Source organism: Gopherus flavomarginatus, chromosome 4 (genome assembly GCF_025201925.1).
Source record: "Gopherus flavomarginatus isolate rGopFla2 chromosome 4, rGopFla2.mat.asm, whole genome shotgun sequence".
Lineage (NCBI taxonomy): Eukaryota > Metazoa > Chordata > Testudines > Testudinidae > Gopherus > Gopherus flavomarginatus.
This window is the reverse complement of record NC_066620.1, coordinates 87,231,741-87,254,423: the sequence shown is the minus strand read 5'-3', so window position 1 is coordinate 87,254,423 and position 22,683 is coordinate 87,231,741. Positions and strand designations below refer to the sequence as shown.

General features: G+C 40.2%; 1 protein-coding gene across 5 annotated transcripts in view; it reads right to left on the bottom strand.

Moving 5' to 3' along the window:
• The window catches only part of WDR27 (WD repeat domain 27), a 293,233-nt gene that overhangs the window by 143,627 nt on the left and 126,923 nt on the right, over positions 1–22,683 (bottom strand). For all 5 annotated transcript variants that reach the window (XM_050949051.1, XM_050949052.1, XM_050949049.1 and 2 more), the window contains one exon: positions 20,803–20,901. In XM_050949051.1, coding sequence (XP_050805008.1) covers positions 20,803–20,901 — 99 coding nt within the window. The remainder of the gene's footprint in view (positions 1–20,802; positions 20,902–22,683) is intronic.

The window sequence follows — 22,683 nt, the reverse complement described above, 5'->3', positions numbered from 1 at the left end:
TGCAGACAATTTGTATTCCTTAAAAATTTCTCCTTACTATGCTTGTAATGCATGTTCTTAGAACAGTTCAAAAAGTTTGTGGGAGCATTTGCGGGTTTTTGCCCGAGTCTTTTTCTGACCTAATGACTCAATATTCAGAGGTACAGATCATCCACAAATTACAATTAAGTTAATGGAAGTTTACCTGGATACAGAAACACCCTTTCATCCCTTCTGATGAAAGGAAGAAGTGTAGAAGGAGTCCCAGGCCATAGTTCCTCATGGGAGATATAGTCTGGCCAGAGAGCCCAGCCCAGCCCACAAGGGAGAAAAGGAGCATAAGGCACCCAAATTAAAACTACCATGATGCATCGCAACCAGGGGTGCTGAGAGCCATTGAACCAAACTATAAACCCCATAGATACTGGAAACCACTTCAAGCCAGGGGGTGCTGCACCCCCCGCCCACACACACACTCTAGTTCTAGCACCTATGATCACACCACCATTTTGAATCTAAATATTTCAGGTTTTGGCCAAAATCCAAAAACATGTTTGGTTTTCAGTTGAGTTTTTTGACAAAATATCGATTTTCCAAAGAAAGTAAACACTTCTTGTGAAAAATCATATTTTCTCAAAAACCCAATTTTCTGTCAGAAAAGCTTCAGTGGGAAATTTTTGACCAGCTCTAACATCAGTCCCATACATATCAGCTAATGGTTATAAATGTGTCATTTTATAATGCTAAAACTGTTCTTTATTAATGTTAATTGAAAGTTTTAAAATATATTATATGGTCACAGAACAAGTACTGCCTACTATTGAACTTCACAGTAATTTGCAGTAATAGAAATAAATTAGTGGGAATATTGAAAACTATATAAATCCGTCTATAATTTTTGGCTAAATTACAGCAGAAGGAAAAAGTTATTAGTAATAGTTATCTGTTTGTTTGGAATTTTACAAGACACATCCCTGATCTAGGGAGCTCACAATCGGAAGCCTAGATCTTCCCCCTTTGCTTCCACAAGTGGAAATGACTCTGTTCCAGCAGAGCTCTTCTACTAGTCATATAAGGAAAGGAGGGAATGCCACCTCTGCACCTCATCCCTTCCAATCCTGCAATCTTATGGAAGCTCCTCTCTTGGAGCTTTGGAGGGTCAATAATTCATGGGATTTTGGAGTGGAGCTGGAAAGAGTAGAGCAGGGCAACAATCATGCTCCTTGGCATTGTATCCTACTAAGCCCACATATTTTCAAGTAAAAATATGATGCTTTCAGCAGTACTGGTCCCCTCTGTTGCAGACAGGTGGGGAATCTGGCTCAAAGATCCAGGGATTCTGCTCCTATTTATAGCAATGGCAAAATCCTCATTGACTTCAGTGACAGTAACGTCTAATGGAGCTATCTATCTGATGTATCTGTGGCTGTATGAGAATATTGTGAGCTTGTGAAGGTCATGAATCTAAATTCTTGGAGATAAAAATGAGCTAGAGGAATAAATGTGTATGGAAAATAATATGCTGGTGCACATCTTCTTTAAAACATTAGCCAGCTGTACCTCCTGATGCACCATAGCATAATTAACGTCTTAATTGATTTGCCAGGCATTAAGGAAGAGGGATAAAATGAAAGACTCAGGCCCAGATCCCCAAAGGTATTTAAGTGCCTAACTGATTTCAGTGGGAGGTAGGCACCTAAACACCTTTGAAAAACTGGGCCTCGGTGATTGTCAAAAGATAATGGAGAAATCCTAATGAACTGTGGTGGCAGATGAAAGTGGGGCAGAAAAACATCTCAGTAAAGTTTAATACAAAACAATAGAGGAGTCAAACTCAACATCCACTGCATGAACTATAGGGGCAAGTAAGTGACAACAACAAGCTTTCCCAACGAGACATTTTTTCTACATATAAACCTCTAATGAATGTGGGTTTTACTAAATTCTTAAGACATATCGTAGATGCAGTAATCATAGTTTACTGTTAAAATTACAGATTCTCATCCTAAAATGTTCTATTAAACCCATAAATTAGTATTTCATGTCAGTGTAACAGAATTATAGTTCATCATAAAATGTGGCTAAAATCTTATTGACAGAAGGGGATTATTGATTCATTTGAAACCTACTGTACATACATACCAAGCCACACAAAGCCTCCAGATTCTTTGCTTCCAACAATACAAACAGAACAATTATTCAATGCTACCACTGTTTGGGTTAGCATCTCACCTTTTAAAAAGTTTACTTTAGGGTAGCAGCAATCAATGTCTTTCTATATGGACCTGATTCTACTGCATTTTCTTCACCATATTTCCCCCCTAAAATTTGCAACAATGGTAATAATGTCAGAAATACTAGCATAGACAAAGTGCTTGTAGTTGCTGTTGTTCTAACAAACATGGCATCTAGATTGGCTTTGAGCAGGGTTAGGAAACACTGTAGTCAAAATGTTGATGGGTGCACACAAGAGTTCTGTGAACACAAATGTTTCTGTGTTGCTGCTACTGGTGGAGCTGCACCAGAGTTGGTGGGAGGAGGTCTAGCTCAGAGTGCTCAAAGGAATGCTCCAGGAAGGGCATTTTGGCACCTTTGTTGTATGACACATACGGTTAGTTCTTCATCAATTTCACCAGCTCAGATGGCCAGTAGGATCCTTCAGGTGACCACACCATTCGGGTTTACAAAAACGAGGACAAAGCACTAACTGCTGTAAAACTGATAGGAACAGTCTCTGAAACTAGGTAGTCCTGGCTCTTAAAAGTAACCATACGTCCTATTGATGTATAAAACCAGAGATTATGCTGTCCATTCACCTTATCGGACAATGGTGTATATATTCACAGCAGGCAACAGTGAATTAAATTTTTAGTAAGGTGGAACAGGAGACAGATGTGGAGTAGAGAAAGGGAAAGAAGTAGTTGATGGCAAACTTTTATGCAGTCTTGTTTAAAGAGAGCAGGTGGTGGGGCTATTACACTAGATGACTGCAAGATACGTATGTACAACATGAAGGTCTTTTGATGAAATCATAACTACATGAGTGAAACTTGAGTTGTTTTCTTTGTGATATAATAGAATAAAAACACATTTATGAATTTACTCAAACAAAATATCACATGGTCTTTGAAAAATTTGGGGATGTTTTCTGCTCTCTAAATTCAGAACTAAAGTCATGAATGGTTTTTGTCAATCAGTGTGATTTTTACATCTGTCAATAAACATACAGCTAATAGAATTTTAATGTTTTTTTAGAAGGTTAATGAAACATTTTTACTTTTTTGTAAAAGGAGTCTATAATAATAGAATATTGTGTATTTTAAATTGTCATGTGATTTTATCTAATAATGTTCTGGTCCAGAATGTTTTTTAATTTTTGTATTAATTGTACCAATCATTGGTAGGTGAAGCTCAAAGGTTTGGGTTTATATAAAAACCTAACATTTTGCATTGTTCTTCTAAACTTAAACAAAAAAATTAAACCTCACAAGTATCCAAAATTGGACAAAATATTGACATTTCTCCCACCAAAATACAGCTAGTGTTAGGGGGTATTCCAACACTACTGGTTGGCTTTGATCACAGATGGAAACTAGAAGTGAAAAAAATATATCCAAACATTTCAAAACCTTAAAATTTTAGTTTTAAAAATGTTTGAAGCTTTGGGGGCTATTCTTTTATCTGAATTATTTCACCCATTACTAGGATCCATAAAGACATGCAATGAACTAGTTTTAATTCTTTAAATGTAACCAAAATGCTGCATTTTTTCTCTTTTTGGTAATAGTAGGAATATAAAATCATGCCATCGTTACCTGATTTAAAGAGAAAAAGCACAAATTTTGGTGTTAAAACTTCTGAAGCAAAGTCAGTATACAAAATTATTAAAATACTTCACATTTTAAAAAAAACCCTGAAAAATCACAGCAGAAAGCAGTTGTTCAAGTAATGAAATATTTGCAAAGTAATTTCCTTTTCGAAGTGCAAAATACATTGTGGTTTCCATTTCTTTCTGATTGCACAGATGGTTTAATGTCAGTGGTTAAAAAAGATATAATTACAGTATTTTTGATAGGATATAATCTTGGAAGATATCCCCAATGATTTGTTTGGTGTGTCTGAATACTTAGCTCCTAGGTGACATGCAACTTTTCTTAATTAGGGGGTAAAGCAATATTTCTCTGAACCTGAAACACTAAATCAGTGGTATTCCAAATCCAAAGAGTACCAATGGCATGTGAGCCAACCGGAACAAGAGCAGTCTAGCCTAGAGGCCAGAGTAGTCGGCAGGCATCTTGGTTGGGGTCAGAGCCATAGTCAGTAGACAGAAGCCAGGATCAAAGGTCAAACCAGAAGGCAGAAACCAGATATCAGAGTTGACAGTCAAGCTGGACTCTTTAGTCAAAAACCAGAGCCAAGGGTCAAACAGGAGGCCAGGAACTGGATACCAGAGCCAAAGGTTGAGCTGGAGACTGTAGTCAGAGCCAATGGCCAAATTCGAGGTCAGGAACTGGAGTGAGCAGGGTATCAGGCAAGAATTCCAGTTGCTTAATGTAAGTAACCTCCTTTTACAGTTCCAAGCCAGCTCCTCCTTCTAGCTACCACTTGGCCTAAAATGATCTTCCTTAGCTTTTTCTAAGGGTCTTATTATAAATGCTTCTGGCTGTCTCTGGGGCCTCATTGCTGCCTTCTTTGTGTGATTTCTGTGGCAATGCTGTCCTTCCCTGTCACACATGCCTTTAGGGAACAGCCTTCAGATCACATGACTCAACTCCCACTCCAGCCTTGCATATGGCATGTGTTTTGGGCAGTGGTTTCTATTGATTCAGTTGTGTATTCCATAAAGGAGCTTAACTGCTTTTTACATTTTTCTTAAATGAACTGCTGTTGTAGCCACCAGCTTATAGATTCAAAGTCCAGAAGGAACCATGGTGATCATCTAGTCTGACTTCCTGTATAACACAGGCCAGAGAACTTCCTTGGAAAAATTCCTAGAATATATCTTTTAAACAGTCTTGGATTGGCAATTTTTAAATTATAGAGAACCCACCACTACCCTGGGTAAATTGTTCCAATAGTTAATTACCCTCCCTGTTTAAAATGTGCCCCTTATTTCCAGTCTTAATTTGCCTAGCCTCCAGCCACTGTATCATTTTGCAACTTTCTCTGAAAATTAAAATCCCATTGTCAAATATTTGTTCCCTATGTAGGTATTTATAGCCTGTAATCAAGTCACTCATTTGTCTTCTCTTTAAGATAAACAGATTGAGCTGTCAGCATCTGCCACTGTAAGGCATGTTTTCTAATCCTTAAATATTTCTCATGGCTCTTCTGTGAATCCTCTCCAAATTATCAACATCCTTCTTGAATTGCAGACACCAGACAGGACACCATATTCCAGCAGCAGTCACACCAGTGATAAATACAGAGGTAGAATAACCTCTCTATTCCTATTGGAGCTTCAACGAGCTTTCACTCAATCTCCAGCATAACAATACCTACTATATTGTAATGACATGTCAGGAATCAGGGTCTGCAGCAGAGCTAGTCTCCAGGTAGTCTCATCAATACAGCTGGCCTGCAGCAGGCTGCCTAATTAGCCACACAACCTGATTGGCTGGAGAGGCCAGCAGGCTGGCTCTTAAGCCAGCAGTAGCAGCAGCTTGTTGGCTTCTCAGTACTCACACCCAGAGTTTAAATTCTATGGAGTATTTTCTGGAGCCCTTCACGACCTTCAACCCCCCACCCCCAAACATTCTATAAAAACTCACGGGGGTTGAAAATATTTACCGAAGCGCCGTGCTGGACAGCTCCAGCTCAGACACACCACTGTGCCTACTCCTGCATTACCTGGTTCCTACTGCTCCTGTCTTCCACAGTCTTGCCTCTGTCCTGCCTCTGCCTTGAACTGCTCCTTGCCCGATGCCCTTCTCGCTCAAGATCCTGCCCTCTGGTTTGACTCTTGGCTCTGGTTTCTGATTAGGGACTTTGGCTCAACCTTTGGTTCTGGTATTTGGTTTATGCCTTCTGGTTTGATCCATGGCTTTGGCTCCTGACCACGGCTCTGATCCCAATCATTAGGTCTGCTGCCCAGACCACCCTCATCCTGGTCAACTGACAAATTGAGAAGCCTTTAAAATTGAGGCTGGGGCTCTCCATGCTAGCGTGGACCCTTCTAAGGCCCCAGTGGAACTGACAGATGCCATCCAGAACCTGCAAGTGCAAGTAACTGCCCTGCAATCACAGAATGTGGCCCTGCAGGTACAGGTTGCTCTGCTGGCTCCTCCTATTCTGCTCCTCCTGAAGATGAAGATTCCCCTGCCCAACAAATCTGACAGTGATTGGGACAAGTTTCAGGGGTTCCTGAACCAATGTTGGCTCCTGTTCCTCCTATGCTCCTATTCATTCCCCATGGACCTGGCCCATCTGGGTCTCATCTTACAGTTGTTGACTGGGAAGGCGTTGACTGGGGCGTCTCTGCCCCTGGAATAGTCCATCCCCCTCTTGTAATAGTTAGAGAAATTCATACAGGCTATGTCCATTATCTCTGGTGACCCCAACTGTGTGTGGACCGCTGAAGCAACCCTTCAGACCTTATAGCAGGGAAGCCAGCCTGTAACCAAGTACACTGCTGAATTTTGTTGTTTGGTTTGTGACACCAAATGAAATGAGGCGGCACAGCACCACCATTTCTGCCAGGGGTTAAATGAGGAGATGAAGGATGAGCTTTCACGGGGGAAGCCTCCATTAGGTTTGGACAATTTGATTGAATTGTGCATCAGAATTGACAAGCACCTCACAGAGTGGCATCATGAGCACACTTTGATTTTCTGAAAGCCACCATTCCCCATGCCCCCAACACCTCAGATACACAGGGCCAGCATTAGGAGGTGGCAAGCAGGGCAATCGCCCAGGGCCCCAGTGCCACAGGGAGACCCACAAAGCTAAGTTACATGCTTCAGCCCCACCACCTGGGGCTCAGGCTTCAGCCCTGTTGCCTGTGGCTCAGGCTTCAGACAAGGCTCAAAAGTGAAAAACAGGCTCAAATATCACACTGAAATGTAAGTACAATATTTATATTCCAATCTATTTGTTTTACAATTATATGGTCAAAATTAGAAAGTAAGCAATTTTTAGCCACAGTGTGCTGTGACACCTTTGTATTTTTATGTCTGATTTTATAAGCAAGTAGTTTTTAAGTGAAGTGAAACTTGGGTTACACAAGACAAATCAGACTCCTGAGAGGGGTATAATAATCTGGAAAGATTGAGAGCTACTGGCCTAGAAGGACTGGGCAGGATAGAACTATAGTCTGAGGGCTCAGTTGAAGCTGGGCAATGAAGTCTCTCATCATGTGGAATATGTCCTGGCAGAAGAATGTTTTGGCTGCAATAAACTTTGGAATCACTTCAATGAATTTTATAATTTGTGTTGAAACTAAAATGGACTCTTCTGGTGCAGTGATAGTGTGGGTCTCTACCTAGATTTTTTGAGAGTATCAGTGAGTCTGGGTCTGAACAAACAACCAGGCCATCAAGGACAGTATATTTGGAGCTAATGGATGGGGATAAGGAGGAACTTCTGCCTCTTGATGGAGCCAATGATGCTGAGTTAGGTTGAATGGTGAGTGCCAGTACCAAGTCTTTTATCTTGCTGTGGTACAGTACCATTGGTCCAGTCGACAACTGCTCCTTTGCTGGTACAGGGATCAGTCTCAGAATCCCATCTCTTCTGAGGTCAGCAGTTTTGGGACACTCAGAGATCTCAGGACTGGTGGTATGGATCATAGAATCATAGAAGATTAGGGTTAGAAGGGACCTCAGGAGGTCATCTAGTCCAACCCCCTGCTCAAAGCAGGACCAATCCCCAACTAAATCATCCCAGCCAGCGCTTTGTCAAACCTGACCTTAAAAACCTCTAAGGATGTAGGTTCCACCACCTCCCTAAGTAACCCATTCCAGTGCTTCACCACTCTCCTAGTGAAAAAGTTTTTCCTAATAGCCAACCTAAACTTCCCCCACTGCAACTTGAGACCATTAGTCCTTGTTCTGTCATCTGGCACCACTGAGAACAGTCTAGATTCATCCTGTTTGGAACCCCCTTTTAGGTAGTTGAAAGCAGCTATCAAATCCCCCCTCATTCTTTTCTTCTGCAGACTAAATAATCCCAGTTCCCTCAGCCTCTCCTCATAAGTCACGTACTCCAGCCCCCAAATCATTTTTGCTGCCCTCCGCTGGACTCTCTCAAATTTTTCCACATCTCTCTTGTAATGTGTGGCCCAAAACTGGACACAGTACTCCAGATGAGGCCTCACCAATGCCAAATAGAGGGGAATGATCACGTCCCTCGATCTGCTGGCAATGCTCCTACTTATACAGCCCAAAATGCCATTAACCTTCTTGGCAACAAAGACACACCGTTGACTCATATCCAGCTTCTCGTCCACTGTAACCCTTAGGTCTTTTTCTACAGAACTGTTGCCTAGCCTCTTGGTCCCTAGTCTGTAGGGGATACATGCTCCCTGTGAGCTCCTAACACTCACATATTGAGGTGCAGAGTCTCACTAAATTTGGAGGGCATAGGGGAGGCAGTTCTCTTCTTAGGAGCTTTGGGATGGGGATTTCCGTGCTTCTTATGGGGGTGTTTGATCTTACCTCCTCTCCCATCTTTGCCTGTTATAATCCTTAGGTCTGGTATCTGATGGTCCAGAGCCAGAGTGCGTCAGACCAGGAGGGACACCCACTAGGTGCCTCTAGCCAATGTGCAGGGAGGACAGACTGGGGCTCATCAACCACTCCCTCAGGTGTCTTCAGAGCCAGAATACACAAAATGGCTGGGTTCAGGGTAGAAAAGAAGGAATGCAAAAAATATATATATTGCTGTGGAGGGGATGTACGGCTCCTCAAGGCAACATACTCAAGAGTTGTATAAGTCACTCCCTGGGAAGACCTGTGGGGGCAGGCCATGCAGGACTTCAAGCCAGAGATCTTAGGCATATTAAGTACCCCAAAAGAGAGGGGTAACAGAGGAGGAATGCCCCTCTGATTCCAAAAACACTTATCTTACTAAGTACTAAAACTATCTACCTAGAAGAGAGTATAACTGTTTGCCAAAAAAACTGATTTAGAAGCAGGAATGCTGAGGGGGTCTGTCTCAGACCGTGGTCGGCAGAAAGGAAATAGGTCTGCACTTCCCCTTATGCCCTCGGTTTGGCACACGAGGAGGCACAAGGTGCAGGTATGGACCAATGGACACTGCTAGTGAAAAATCTTCTGGTCTCAGGCACATGGAGGTCATGCACACCCTCAGTGGAATACATGTAGGTGATCACCACTCAAAGAAGCAGCAAAGAAACGATCACCAGTTGTTTGACAGGGACACAGGACTTTAATTCATTCTTTATAAATAAAGAGGACTGTGTCAAAGACATACTTGACTCCATCATCAATTTCTCTCCCTAATGGAACAACTCATAAGACCCCAAATATTGGCTAACTGCTTGGATCAAAAGGGGTAACAGTATATTTGAGATAAACATGAGTAACAGATGGGTCACTCTGACAGCATCATGTAAATATGTTTTATGAACACTAGTATGCCCAGTCTTCCTAAACAAAATTAATGCATTATCTGCCACTCTGGAACTTGGGTGATGAGAAACTGTTAGCAAACTAGTTCATATTTTAACATTAACTGAACGTTGCTGAAAATAACAGCTCATCTGATGCAAAATGTATTTTCAAGATAAGTAAAATATGCTCAGTGTTTCTTGGCAATAGCTCACTACAGCCTAATCCACAACTTCCTGTCTATGTAGTCAAAATCTCAAAGGAATATGGCCTCACTGTACCAGCTGGATTTAAGCTTTATCTTCAGATACCGTACCTCAGTATTTACATTTGGGTGTTTTGTTTGGAAAGAACACTGCAGATTACAAAGCATTACAAAAATTTGACTCCTTTGATCTTGTAGACCAAAAGTTTTAAATGGTCAAAGTGAAGACCAGATCTTCTGTTTGTAAAACAGTAATTTGCGAGACACTCACAGTTGTCGCATCTTAGTCAAATTTATCATATATTTAAATATAAAATATGTATATATTATGTATATATACACACACATTCCATCTCAAATCTAGGACATGATTTTTGACCATGTTATGCATCTAAGTGATAATGTAAATAATATTATAGTAAGCTAAATTTAGTTTTCTTCTGTTTTCCCATACATATAATAATTCTAACTGAACATTTTCCCCCAACTCCTCATTACTAATATGTTTTTATAAAAAATACAAGACTATTTGTTTTACCAATGGCTCTCACAAAAAGCTGCACGCTAAAGCCATCATTTTAACTTTCGGCAACTTAGTGTATACATTTTTTTAGAAACTTTTAATCAATCCTATCTCCCAAACTTAGATTGAGATCCTTTACATTTTCAAAATGTGTCTATACAATGCAAAACTTTTCCATGGTTGCAAAGAATCCTGTGGCACCTTATAGACTAACAGACGTTTTGGAGCATGAGCTTTCGTGGGTGAATACCCACTTCCTCAGATGCATGTCATGCATCTGAGGAAGTGGGTATTCACCCACGAAAGCTCATGCTCCAAAACGTCTGTTAGTCTATAAGGTGCCACAGGATTCTTTGCTGCTTTTACAGATCCAGACTAACCCTTTTCCATGGTTGACTACCAAGAATATTAACATCTTGAATTCACTACTTTTTTCTGATGCAGAACCACTTAGAAACACTAAGGCCCGGGTCATGTTCTTCATTACGCGTATACAGAAAAATGGAGTAATTCTATTGAAATTAATGTTGTTACTTAGGCATAATGGTGGTTTAACAACAGTCTGGCCCTAATTACTTAGAATATTTTAATCACCTAAATTATATGAATATAACCATTTGCTTTCTATATTGTATAGTCATACATTAATATTTTTCTTAAGTTAAGTGTGTAAAAAAGGTCCAACTAATAGTAGCCTCATACCTCATTTGCTTCATGGTCATCTTCACCACATACCCTTTCATCATCTTTACTGATTCTGATTCTCCTTGTTGTGGCACAATCTGTCAACATTCTTTTAAAGTGCCAATATTGGATAAGCATGTTTGCACTTCAGAGATAACATACTAGGCAGCACTGGAAGCAAAATTTGCCTAACTTAGATATTTGAGGTATCAGTGAAGTGCATGATTATTTTTAAAGTTTGATTCAATCTGGAATATGATTAATGAAAAATATGCTGGATTAAGAGAATGCATAAATAGAAATATAGTGGTAAAAGGGGGACAGTGACAGAGGTTTTCCTAAATAGCTAACATTAGAAGGAATATTCCATAATTGAGTGTTACTGTATCTGGCCAGCTACTACTGGAGTTAGGAGGGCCAGCTCGAAGTTCAAACCAGTAAAATTCCATGTGTAATTCAGATGTAATATGACTAAAGTGTTTCAGGTTGAGGATCCAATGAAAGGACTTCCAGATTTCTTTGAAAGTTCAATAATACGTGGGAAAGTAGTTCCCCTTAAAAGATACATAACCAAAGAACTGAGAGCTCAGTGCCAGCTAGGATTAGGAAACAAAAGAGATTTAGGAAGGAAATTACTACATGATGTCATTAACTTTGGTACTGCTGAGAGCAATGTTCACTATTGGTGAACTTGATCTTGCTACCTGACACACAGAGAAAAATTACTGCTGTTAAGAAAATGGAAAGTTTTTATCAACAAGGATTCTTAGACATACTGGTCTAGTCTGTGATCCCCTTGCTCCCAGCTGATGATCTGTTACTCATGTGAGTAATTCCACCGATTTCAGTGACACTACTCATGTGAAAAACTGTTCCTCAGTTGGACTGTAGAGGAAACAATGTGTTTCATTATGACTATATCAAATATAATGTAAAAAGTCACCGTTAATGCAACATAGATTCTCCTCTGAGTCTGAGTTCTGTCAGTGAAGAAGAGTGTGGGGAGATTCAGGGAACTGGAGGAAGCTCCCTGATCTTGTGGGTTGATTTATACCAGCTCCAGTATGAGCAAGAGAAGGCTGGGGGTTAATTTAACTTACAGTAGGAGTGCATGGTCTCTGTGGGTATGTCTACACTGCAATAAAAGATCTGCACCTGGCCCAGGTCAGCTGATAGGGCTATAAAATTGTACGGTAGACATTTGGGCTCACACTGGAGCCCAGGTTCTGAGATCCCAGTGTGGGTCTCAGAGCCCAGGCTTCAGCTGCAGCCCAAACATCTACACTGCTATTTTTAGCCCCCCAACCAAGCTGTGAGAAGTACTTTGGGGGGGGAGGGGAGGAAGAAATAAAGAAGCAGTGCTCAACTCCTGGATTCTTTTACTTCCCAGATATGGTTTCCTTTAAATAGATATTTGAAATTACTCTGTGACGGATGTTGTCTAGACTAAATATTAGAGTTTATTACATTTTAGCTATTGCTTCCTGCTTCTTGACACACTGATAGTTAATGGAATAAAATTAAATCTGTAATACAACAAATAATGATAATAAAACCTAATTTGTGGGTAAGGTCTTTTGTTGCTTTAACAAAATTAACTAAAAATATTCTGTAATTTACAATAAAGTTTAGGCTGAAATGTACAAAAAAAAATCACAAGCTTATTTTTGGCTCAGGTTATTTCCTACTCAGGCAGAAGTTACTTCATAGAATTTGTCTGTTTCTCATTCTCTTCCTACTTAATTCTCTTACAGATCCATTCATACCCCTATACAAATAGGCCATGGGCCAGACCGCTATATTGCTCTTACTGGAAATCAGGAGTGAAATTCTGAAATGCCTCCCTTAAGAGCAAAGGCTCAGATGTGAGTATAAGCCAAAACCTCCTGGCCTAGGGTCATGAACCAGACATCTCTATTCTAAAGGTAAATGATGAAACATAGAAAATAACAATGTGACATTAACAATGGTAGTAGAAAGTCAAGCTGGGGTTTGGTTAATTGTGAGCAAACCTGCAGATGAATCAGTCTCCTGAGGTTGGTATGGCATCATTATACATGAATAGGTATGGATATGGACAGATCTTGGTGTCTACTCTGCAGAAATAAAACAGCTAGAAACATGCCCCTGTGAGCATTTTCCTGTCATGGGGGCATTATTGGCTGACAGTCACAATATCAGCATATACTCTTCTCAGCCTCCCATATAAAAAGGGATTTGTCTGGAAGAAAAAAGGGCATGGCTGAGGCATCCCTGGCTGCCAAGTCAGCACTTGGGGGCTGTTGGTAGCTGGCACAGAAGTATAGCAATCCTAAGGCCACTTTACTTTATGCTGGGGATTGGAAGATTGTAGGGAAGGAGGCATAAAAGATGACTTAACAGTACATTTGCTTCGTCTCCCATACTGTGCTGAGCACAGCTCAGACGTGTCCCAGCAGCTGGACCAAGATGTTCTATATGACTATATGATACTCTTCTGGAAGGTTGGAATCCTTTTCTGTTGATATTTTAATTTGACACAGAAGTTGTCTGTCTTTTCTTTTAATAATTTATCTGCTGTTTGCTAAGACCCAGATTTCTCTGAGCTGTTCCAAGGACTGTAAGATATGGGTTGTGATTTATTCCATCTCGTACTCGTTGTATTTGGTCTAGCCTTATTTTAATTGCAGGACTTTTCTTTGTGATACATTCCTTAATAGCTACTGTTAAGATTTTAAATAGATGGTGTTTTGAATTGTGTATGTGTGTGAGAGAGAGAGAGAGAGACGGGAGGGATGTCACATTTTTATCAAACTGTGTCACATTATTTTACAAGCTGTTGTAAAGACCAGAATTTTCCATCCCTTAGTCAATATAGTCTCTTATTTTCCTGCACATTTGTGGGTACTTTCTCTCCAGTTCCTTTAGTTAGTTTAGTCCTCTCTACAGCATTCCCCCTGTGATTGCTTCCCTCTCTCCAGCTTGCCAGGTGTGTGATTCCCCACTCTCCACAACTGCCTTTCCTGCAGTGAACCCAACAAATCCTATTCCTACATCTCTAACTTCTGTTAGAAACTTCCCTCCCTTTTGTCCAGTCAACCCTCACCTTCCTCAATCCACTAGTGACCTGCCTCTCTATGGGTCAGGAGTCTTTGTAAGTAGATTTTCACTATAAAGCTGAACAGTTGTGTAGTCTAGTGTATAGTATTCTCCCTCACCACTACAAAGTAAATATTTCTAAAACTACAACACTATTCAATATAATAGCTAAACTTGTAAGAAATACACTAAAGTACTTTATTATTAATGTGCTATGGAATGAGAAACTTCTACACATCCCTGATAGCAGCAATCACATTTAGCCATACTCATGTGGTGTGCAGCTGTGGCTTGCTGGCAACACATGTAATATTGCAGAGGCCCTTGATTAAACTAAGTTGTCCTTGTGTAGCTTTGTTCACTTACAGAAAGCTTTTTAAAAAAAAAAATCACCCCCCACCTTTTCACAGCTGTCATGTGTGCTTAGAGTAGTTCCACTGGCATAAACAAGTTTATCTTCTGCAGAATGTGAAGTCCTACACAAACTGAGCTACAATGTCGGTGCTTTCTATTAGACTCTGTAAAAGAAGATTGTGTTCTCTCACTGGTTTGTGTGCCTGATAGATGTAGAGCAGTGTTTCTCAAACTGTGGATCAGGACCCCAAAGTGAGTCACGACCCCATTATAATGGGGTCACCAGGGCGCGATAAGACTTGCTGGGGCCCAGGGCTGAAGCCCAAGTACGACCGCCAGGGGCCAAAATCGAAGCCCGAGGGCTTCAGCCCTGGGTGGCAGGGTTCAGGTTACAGCCCCCCTGTATAGAGCTAAGGCCCTGGGACTTCAGCTTTGCCTCCCCTCCAGGGTAGCAGGGCTTGGGCGAGCTAAGACTTCAGTCCCCCCTCCTCAGGTCATGTAGTAATTTTTGTTGTAAGAAGGAGGTCGGGGTGCAATTAAATTTGACAACCCCTGATGTAGAGAAACAGATAAAAAAGACATATGCAAATAAAGATGCTTGGTAATGAATTAACGGAGAGAATCCCTCTTTCCCTGTGTCTCACTGAGGAAGTTCCAATCGGCTGGGTCATTCCAACTATTGGTTCTTGAGGTCCAAGTCCCTGGCACCATCAGCAGGACAGGGCCTGCAGTTCTGAAGTCTGCTCCCTCCAGTAGTTCAAGAAAGCACAAAGCCAAGATATTCAAAAGTAGCCACCGAGTTTTGGATGCCCAACTTCACATCTGTCTGGGGCCTGATTTCCAGAAAGTATTGAGGAACCAGGCCTTGAAAGTCAGGCGAGTCGTCCTTTTGAATGTTGGCCTACATTTGGCAAAATTCAGAGCATAGTACAGGTTGTATTTATATGGTTAGGCTTTGGCTAGATCTCTGAATTCATTTAATAGTTGGGAATTGGACAGTTATGATTCTATAAGTTTACTTTTATAAGCTATATTTTCTTTTATTATTACTATATTTAAATAAAACTTTACTAACAAGATTAAAAGTATCGATTTGCATTTGACTACACTGGACAGAAGGACTTGGGCTGAAGTACACATCTAGTCTAGAGACACACTGGGCCAAAGTCTGCTCTTACATGCACCAGTGAAGCCCCATTGAAGTCTATGGGATTGCATAGGTGGGAGGGAAGAATTTAGCCCAATGTCATGAGAAGAGAACATACTGAACCTTGAATGGCATGTCATATGCAAGTTTAACAATAGGTCTTTCTTTTTAATGCGGCTGTCTTCTTTGGATTCAGTAAGGCAGAGGTGGTAGCATCTCTCTTGACCGAATTGCAACATAAGCTTTGGCTAAGACCCACATTTCCTAACAAAGATAGAGTACCATTTCAAACTATCTGTTTCAAAGACCTACGGGCTGCTGAAACAACTTCTTCTCCAGCTAAAGTAGTAGATATAAAAAGGCTGAGTTTGACAGATCTCAAATCATTGTGGATGAAGAATTGGAGACTTTGCATAAAAGACAGACCAGGTTGGGAGAAACATGTAATGGTCTCTCTCTCAGCCTTCTCTGGTTCATCAGCCAATGTTAACAGCTGAACTGGAATATGAAGCTCACGTTATTGGGAAAAACTAAGCTATAGAAGGTTCTAGAATGGATGAATAGGTGCACAGAACTTATTATATTCTCTCTGTTTCTTAAAAAGCATGTTTTTGTAAGTCTGCATCTATCTTTGGCCATTCAGGTGACAATGGAATATCTACACAAGAATTTTCCATATCATCTTGATGTCTCGCTGTTCCAAAATGGAAGAACCAGAACTACTGGTGCTGAAACCATTTTTGAAAGAGAAAGTAGCTAAGGACATAGAGGTGTGCAGTGATTGGGATAAAATACAAAAGATAGATTGTGCCAAATCAACCTGATCTCCTTCTTTGATAACTGATTTTTAGACAAAGGAAATGCAGTAGATCTAATCTACCTGGATATCAGTATGGCATTTGATACAGTTCCAAATGGGAAATTGTTAGTTAAATTGGAGAAGACGGGGATTCGTATTAGAATTGAAAGGTGGATGAGGAATTAGTTAAAGGGGAGACTACAATGAGTCATACTGGAAGGTGAGCTGTCAGGCTGGAAGGAGGTTACTAGTGGCAGAGATCCTGGGGATCGGGGAGATCATCTCCATCAGCAGCATGAGGCATGGGTCACTTGCAGGGTTAAACTAGTGTAAATGGTAAATTCTCCGTAACATGAAGTCTTTAAATCATGATTTGAAGACTTCAGTAACTTAGCCAGAGGTTATGGTCTATTACAGGAGTGGGTAAGTGAGGTTTTGTGGCCTGATATGGGTAGGAGGATAGACTAGATGATCATGATGGTCCCTTCCAGCCTTAGAGTCTAGGAGTCTAATCTCTGTAAAAGGATTTTTACAACTCAGTGGCACTTTTTACTCTTTGAAGTTTAGTCTCTTGGGAAAGAAGTTTAAAGTAAATAGCAAGTGGACAAGTATCCCCCTCAGACACAAAGTATGTTTTTCTTTAAAGGGTTAAAGAGTAACTGTCTCAAAACTAATGAACCACGCATCCTTCTAGTTTTGATATGTTGGTAAATTAGTGCAGACAACTGAACTGGCCGCAGAGAGAGAAACCATTCTGAGTCAAAGACCTCTCTGGTGCAACTCAACTCACTTCAATGGGATCACAGATATTAATTTGGCCCCATGTCCTAAAACCACATAATTCAAGCTCTGACAAGCTACTGCAGAGTCTCAAAGTGCTATTTATGATATTGGAAAAAATGCAGTCTATAAAAGGATAACCTAAGACTGATTTAACACCAATCAAAGCCAAAATCAGTAAATAAAAATCTGAAAAAGAATTTTCCCTGACTTTACAAAAACTGGCTTGCTTGTGGGAAAATGACATGTACTTGATGATTAAGTGAACAGTCACTGGTGACCCAGTACAGCAGAAGAATGGACTTCTCACACGGATTTTTTTTCTAAATTGAAATCTCCAGATGTGACCATCAGGAAAAATATACTGTGGTAGAAGCTAGTAAAGGATAATTCATTTTTTCAGATACATCCAAAGTTATCTGTAGCCAGTTCTGAATAGTATGGTGATTTTAATGCTAACTTCAACTATATGAGAAATCCACAAGCAAGTCTCCCAACTGGCAGCTGTATGGATAACTTCATGCATGCAGGTCAGCAGAAAGTTGATATGATGCTTTCTATGGCTCCTGTGAGAAGGGAGTCTGAGAACACAGAAGTGACAGGGTCCCTACACTTAGTTCACATGCTGTTAACTGGACTAGACTCAGTATAACCCACAGTAACCCAGAGCTGCAATTGCAGGGAAAGTCCAGCTCAACGCCAAGCTGGAGTATGCTGTGTGGACAGAATCTTTGGGTAATTTAGCTGCTAAAATCTAAGACTCTGTCAGCATGTTCCAACTTTACTCAAAGGCTTATATAACTTGGCCATTCACCCATTTATTGCAAATCTGAAGTTGGTCCAAACAGTTTACAGGGTACCACTTTTCCTACTGTATACTACAGTTTGAATTAAACACAAAATTAATAATAAATCCACCTAACAGCCTCTGTACCATAGGTTACATCATAAGCATCATAGCCATATTACAACTGAAGCACATGCATATTCAAGAACGCAAAAACGCATAGTGTATGGACTGGTGAGACATCAAGTGTGATGACACCTGTTTTCATAATACATTCATCTACAGATATCACCTTTACATCTATTACAGAATTATTCATAGCAATTATACCTGCACTTTAAGTCAGACATTAGCAGGTAAATCTTTTTTGCCCCTTCAGATTATAAAATAAAGAAAGTAAAATCCACAACCCTAATATTTTTCTAACTTTGTTCTAGCACTCAAATACTAGCACTTTTCTAGAAACACTGCTCAGAGATTGATGTATTATTCCCATTTCAATGACGGGTAACTGAGGCATACAAAGCAAGTATGTAAATTGCCTGAGATCTCCCAGGAAGTCTGTGGCAGAGCTGGAAATAGGACAAAACCCAGATATCTGGAGTCCCAGAAAAAGGATATCTAAGTATTGATGCGGTACAGTATAAAGAACAAGGCTAGCTATATAAGAATTGCAGTCATTTATTTGTATATAGAAAAAATGGAAAGTGTTAAACAATTACTCCATTAAATAGTCCAATAAATTCCATAGAAAGGATTAAACATAAAAATGAGACAATCCATCAAAGATTAACCGTAGACATTAGCAGTTTGTATTAATATAGCACTTGCCAAATCAGGATCAAAACTCCATTATGCTAGGCACCGCAAAAACACTTAGTTTAAAGGACAATTTTAATCCTTGAAAATAAGTCCAGAAACAAATTGAATTTCTTCTAATGCAAATTTCTCATATATTAAGAGCATAATCATAGATCAGGGTTTCGCAAACTTCAATGCACCGCAACCCCCTTCTGACAACAAAAATGATTACATAACCCCAGCAAGTCTAACGCCAGCCCCAGTGACCCCGTTAAAACAGGGTCATGACCCACTTTGGGGTCCCGCCACACAGTTTGAGAACTGCCGCCATAGATAAACTGGTGAAGGATAACATGCTACCAGAATTATTAAAATGTACAATTCAGGTATTATTGAATTCATTAGTATTATTTTCATCCTGACATAACCTAGACTTGGCTGCACCATCTTTTCATAAATCTTGGAGTTTGTTATTGTAACTAAGCTTTAGCTTTGCTGTAACAAATATTTGGTTGGGGGGGGGTTGGTTTTTTTTTAAACATTGCAAAGGCAAAATGTAACCAGATAAAAGGTGTGTGTGTGTTTTGTTTGTTGTGGATAAGGAGTCACAACATCTGACAAAGACATTTTGCAAGCATATTACTGGGGGACGGCAATATGGTTAGAACCAATTTTAAGGATGTCTGTGCATGGAATCACCTCTTCCAAGAAATCCCTTCTCTCTCTGCTATTGCATCTGCTCATTACTGGAAACAAATGTAGCTAGAACCCCCCCCTAGGATGCTCACTTTTTGTCTCTCTATTTTAATCCATCTATAAACTATTCAAAGGTCACTTCTTTTACAATGAGATTTCAAACAGTATTTCTCCTTCTGTAAAAGGAGGAAAGAAGAAAAGAGGATGAGAAATGGAAAACCTGCAAAGCAAGTACTCTAGAAAAGTATCTTCAGCTACAGTTCTTAACTTGACATTTGCTGTAGATAACTAAGTAAAAGTTGCCATTTTTTAATTTCAGTATATTGCCTACAGTAAGTAAAGGAAAGTACAAGGGAATACTGTACATATTAAGCATAGGAGATCTATTTAAACTGATATCTGGGGGAGGAGGAGTTTAGTACCACCACTTGAACTTTGCCAACCTCAAGCACCTACCCAGGAATAATTAAAAAATGTGAATTAAAAATGTTCTGCTGACACATCACATGAGTTATGTTCTCTAAGGCTAATAAAAATAGCCTTCAGCCTCGCAAAACTTGTTTCTCAAAAAAATCTCTCCTCAAAACAAGCAGCAGCAATACTGGGGAAGCATAAATTCTTTAATGGTTCGCCCTCATTTACCTCTGACCCAGGAAACACAGGTGGAAGACAGCTAAGAACAGCAGCAGGATTGACATAGGGAGAACGCTTATTGGAAAGCTGTGGATAGAGAGAAGCTGAGAGCCAACAGTAGCCTCAATCTTGTCTCCTCTGCCATCTTTTCGACTCCAAGCACCAATACATTTCAGACTACATAAACTGATGCTGGAAGGCAGGTTGAATTCAAGTAAACTATACAGAAGATGAGCTCTTTCCAAATCAGTTTAAATTATTTATATGAGAGACTCAATTCATTATGAATGCTAGTGTATAACAAAGATAAATGTGAACACTCATAATAATAATTACAATCCATTGTATGTCACTCAGATCATACAGATGGACAAGGGAGAGAGAATGTTTCACTGCCATCAAGGGCGTTTACCATGAAGCCAGGGTTGGCGCTTCCATTTAGGCAATCTAGGCAGTCGCCTAGGGCGCCAGGATTTGGGAGGGTGGCATTTTGCCGACCTCGGTGGCAATTCGGCTGCGGGGGGTCCTTCCGCGCTCTGGGTCATTGTCGGCAATTCTGCGGCGGGTCCTTCACTTGCTCCAGGACACGCTGCTGAAGTGCCCTGAAGACCGGGAACGCGGAAGGAGCCCCCCGTCGCAGAATTGCTACCAACGACCGGGAGCGCGGAAGGACCCCCGCCTAGGGTGCCAAAAACCCTGACGCCGCTCCTGCATGACGCTTGTATACATTTAAATGACAACAAGAAAGAAAGGGGGAAAAAGTGTACCTGTGGAGACGAGGGACTAAAAGCCACATTGATCACTGATTCCGTGTGTCCTGCCAATTTATGGGAAAAGGTACTCGAACGCATCTCATATATGTAAGCCTAAAAGACAACAAGAGTTTAAATTTTCATTTTAAAAAGGCTTCTACTGAACACTTTAAAGTATAGCTTGATAGGAATTCGCATTCTGGCTCACAAGTTTTAGCTATAGTAAATACTTCACAATAGTCAGACAGATACAAATTCTATAGATCTGACATTCTATAGATGTGACATTTTATAATACCAAGAAAGATTTAGCAAATGTTAACTTTTAAAGTATCCTAATGGACAAATGGTTAGAAAAAGAGCAATTCTAACTTTTTCCTTGGGAGGGAAAATGGTCTATGGATGTGTTTCAAGTAGACACTGAAATCATGCCAAGTATGACCTTTCTTAAAAAGGTTATTTTGCTATAAAGATGTTCTTCAAAATCTAAATATCTACTTTTTGCATAAAAAAGTGTTAAAAAGCCCTACCATCTTAACGTCTATGATTAAAAAACTGCTATTTGTTTTTCAGCCACATTAAAACAATATTGTCTTCTCTTTGTTAATGGTTCTTAGCAGCTGTCAACTGACACACTGTTCTCAAAAATGTGGAATGGCTAAATAATTAGTGACACAGATACACTGATGAGGAATTGACAAAAAAAAAGTTTCAGGAGAGTGTGTGGGGAAGGGAAATAAATGTATGTCAGCCAAACATGTGAAGGTAGATTTAGTAGGAAAAAAAATTACTGTTTGCAAGCTTTTAACTGATGAAATGGTACCAAAGCAGAAATGCACTAAGGGCAGAATCTAAAGCCGACTGACATCAAAGGGATTTGGATCAGGCTCTTAAATTTCTAACATTCGTTCTTTTGTTTTGCTTAATTGAGTTAAATGTATTGAAAATAAATCCTGTATTTTTGTATGCAGAACAATTTTAAGGAATCAGATGCCAACGTACGATTCTGCTCTACTGTACCATTCAGCTGGTAAGAAGAAAGGAAGTAGATGTGGCATACAGTTGTCTGGTATTTATATTCAAAGCACATAAAAAGACAATGCATAACGAATACACAGAACATTGAGTAAAACTGATTTAGCATACAGCAAAGAAAATGTAGAAGAAAATACATTGTAATGGTATCTGAGAAAACACTGTATGAGGGAAACAGCAATCTGAGTAGGTTTTATAGTAATTCCAAAAACTGAATGTTCCTTTTTCACTATGTCTCTGCGGTTGTGCTGATGAACATGGAACTCATGAAAGCATTTCGGAGCCTAGGATAAGAAAGTCTTCCTGAATAGGAAGACTTTGTTGTAACAATACTTTATTTTTTAAAAGACATTATATCATCAAATTTAGACTCTTTTAGGTAGAGACACAGGAAAATTATGGTCCCTCAAAGCCAGAGTAAAAGGTCTTTGCATGTGGAAAATACAGAAATGCTGGTGAGAATAAAATCCTCACCCAAATTCAGGTATAGAGCCTGCAGCATCTATGCATCCTATTCTTCTACATTCCCTTTACATGGGGCTGTGGTTCAGTATATTCATGCAATAAACTCCCCTCAGCATCAGCCCACAACTGCCCTGCACTCCCATGTAGCTACAATGGAGCTTAGAGCTGCATCATCCAGGGGATCTGGAATTCCTGTGAGCAGCTTCTCTATTCTCCAGTCCCCAGTGCAGCACCAATGTTTCACTTACGCGAAATGTCACTTCTCTGGCTGAAAAATTTGTAAAAATCCCCAAACTGCTGGTGACAGGACACTAGATGGGGAGGGCTCTGAGTTATTACAAATAATTCTTTCCCAGGTATCTGCCTGGTGGGTGTTGCCCACATGCTCAGTGTCTA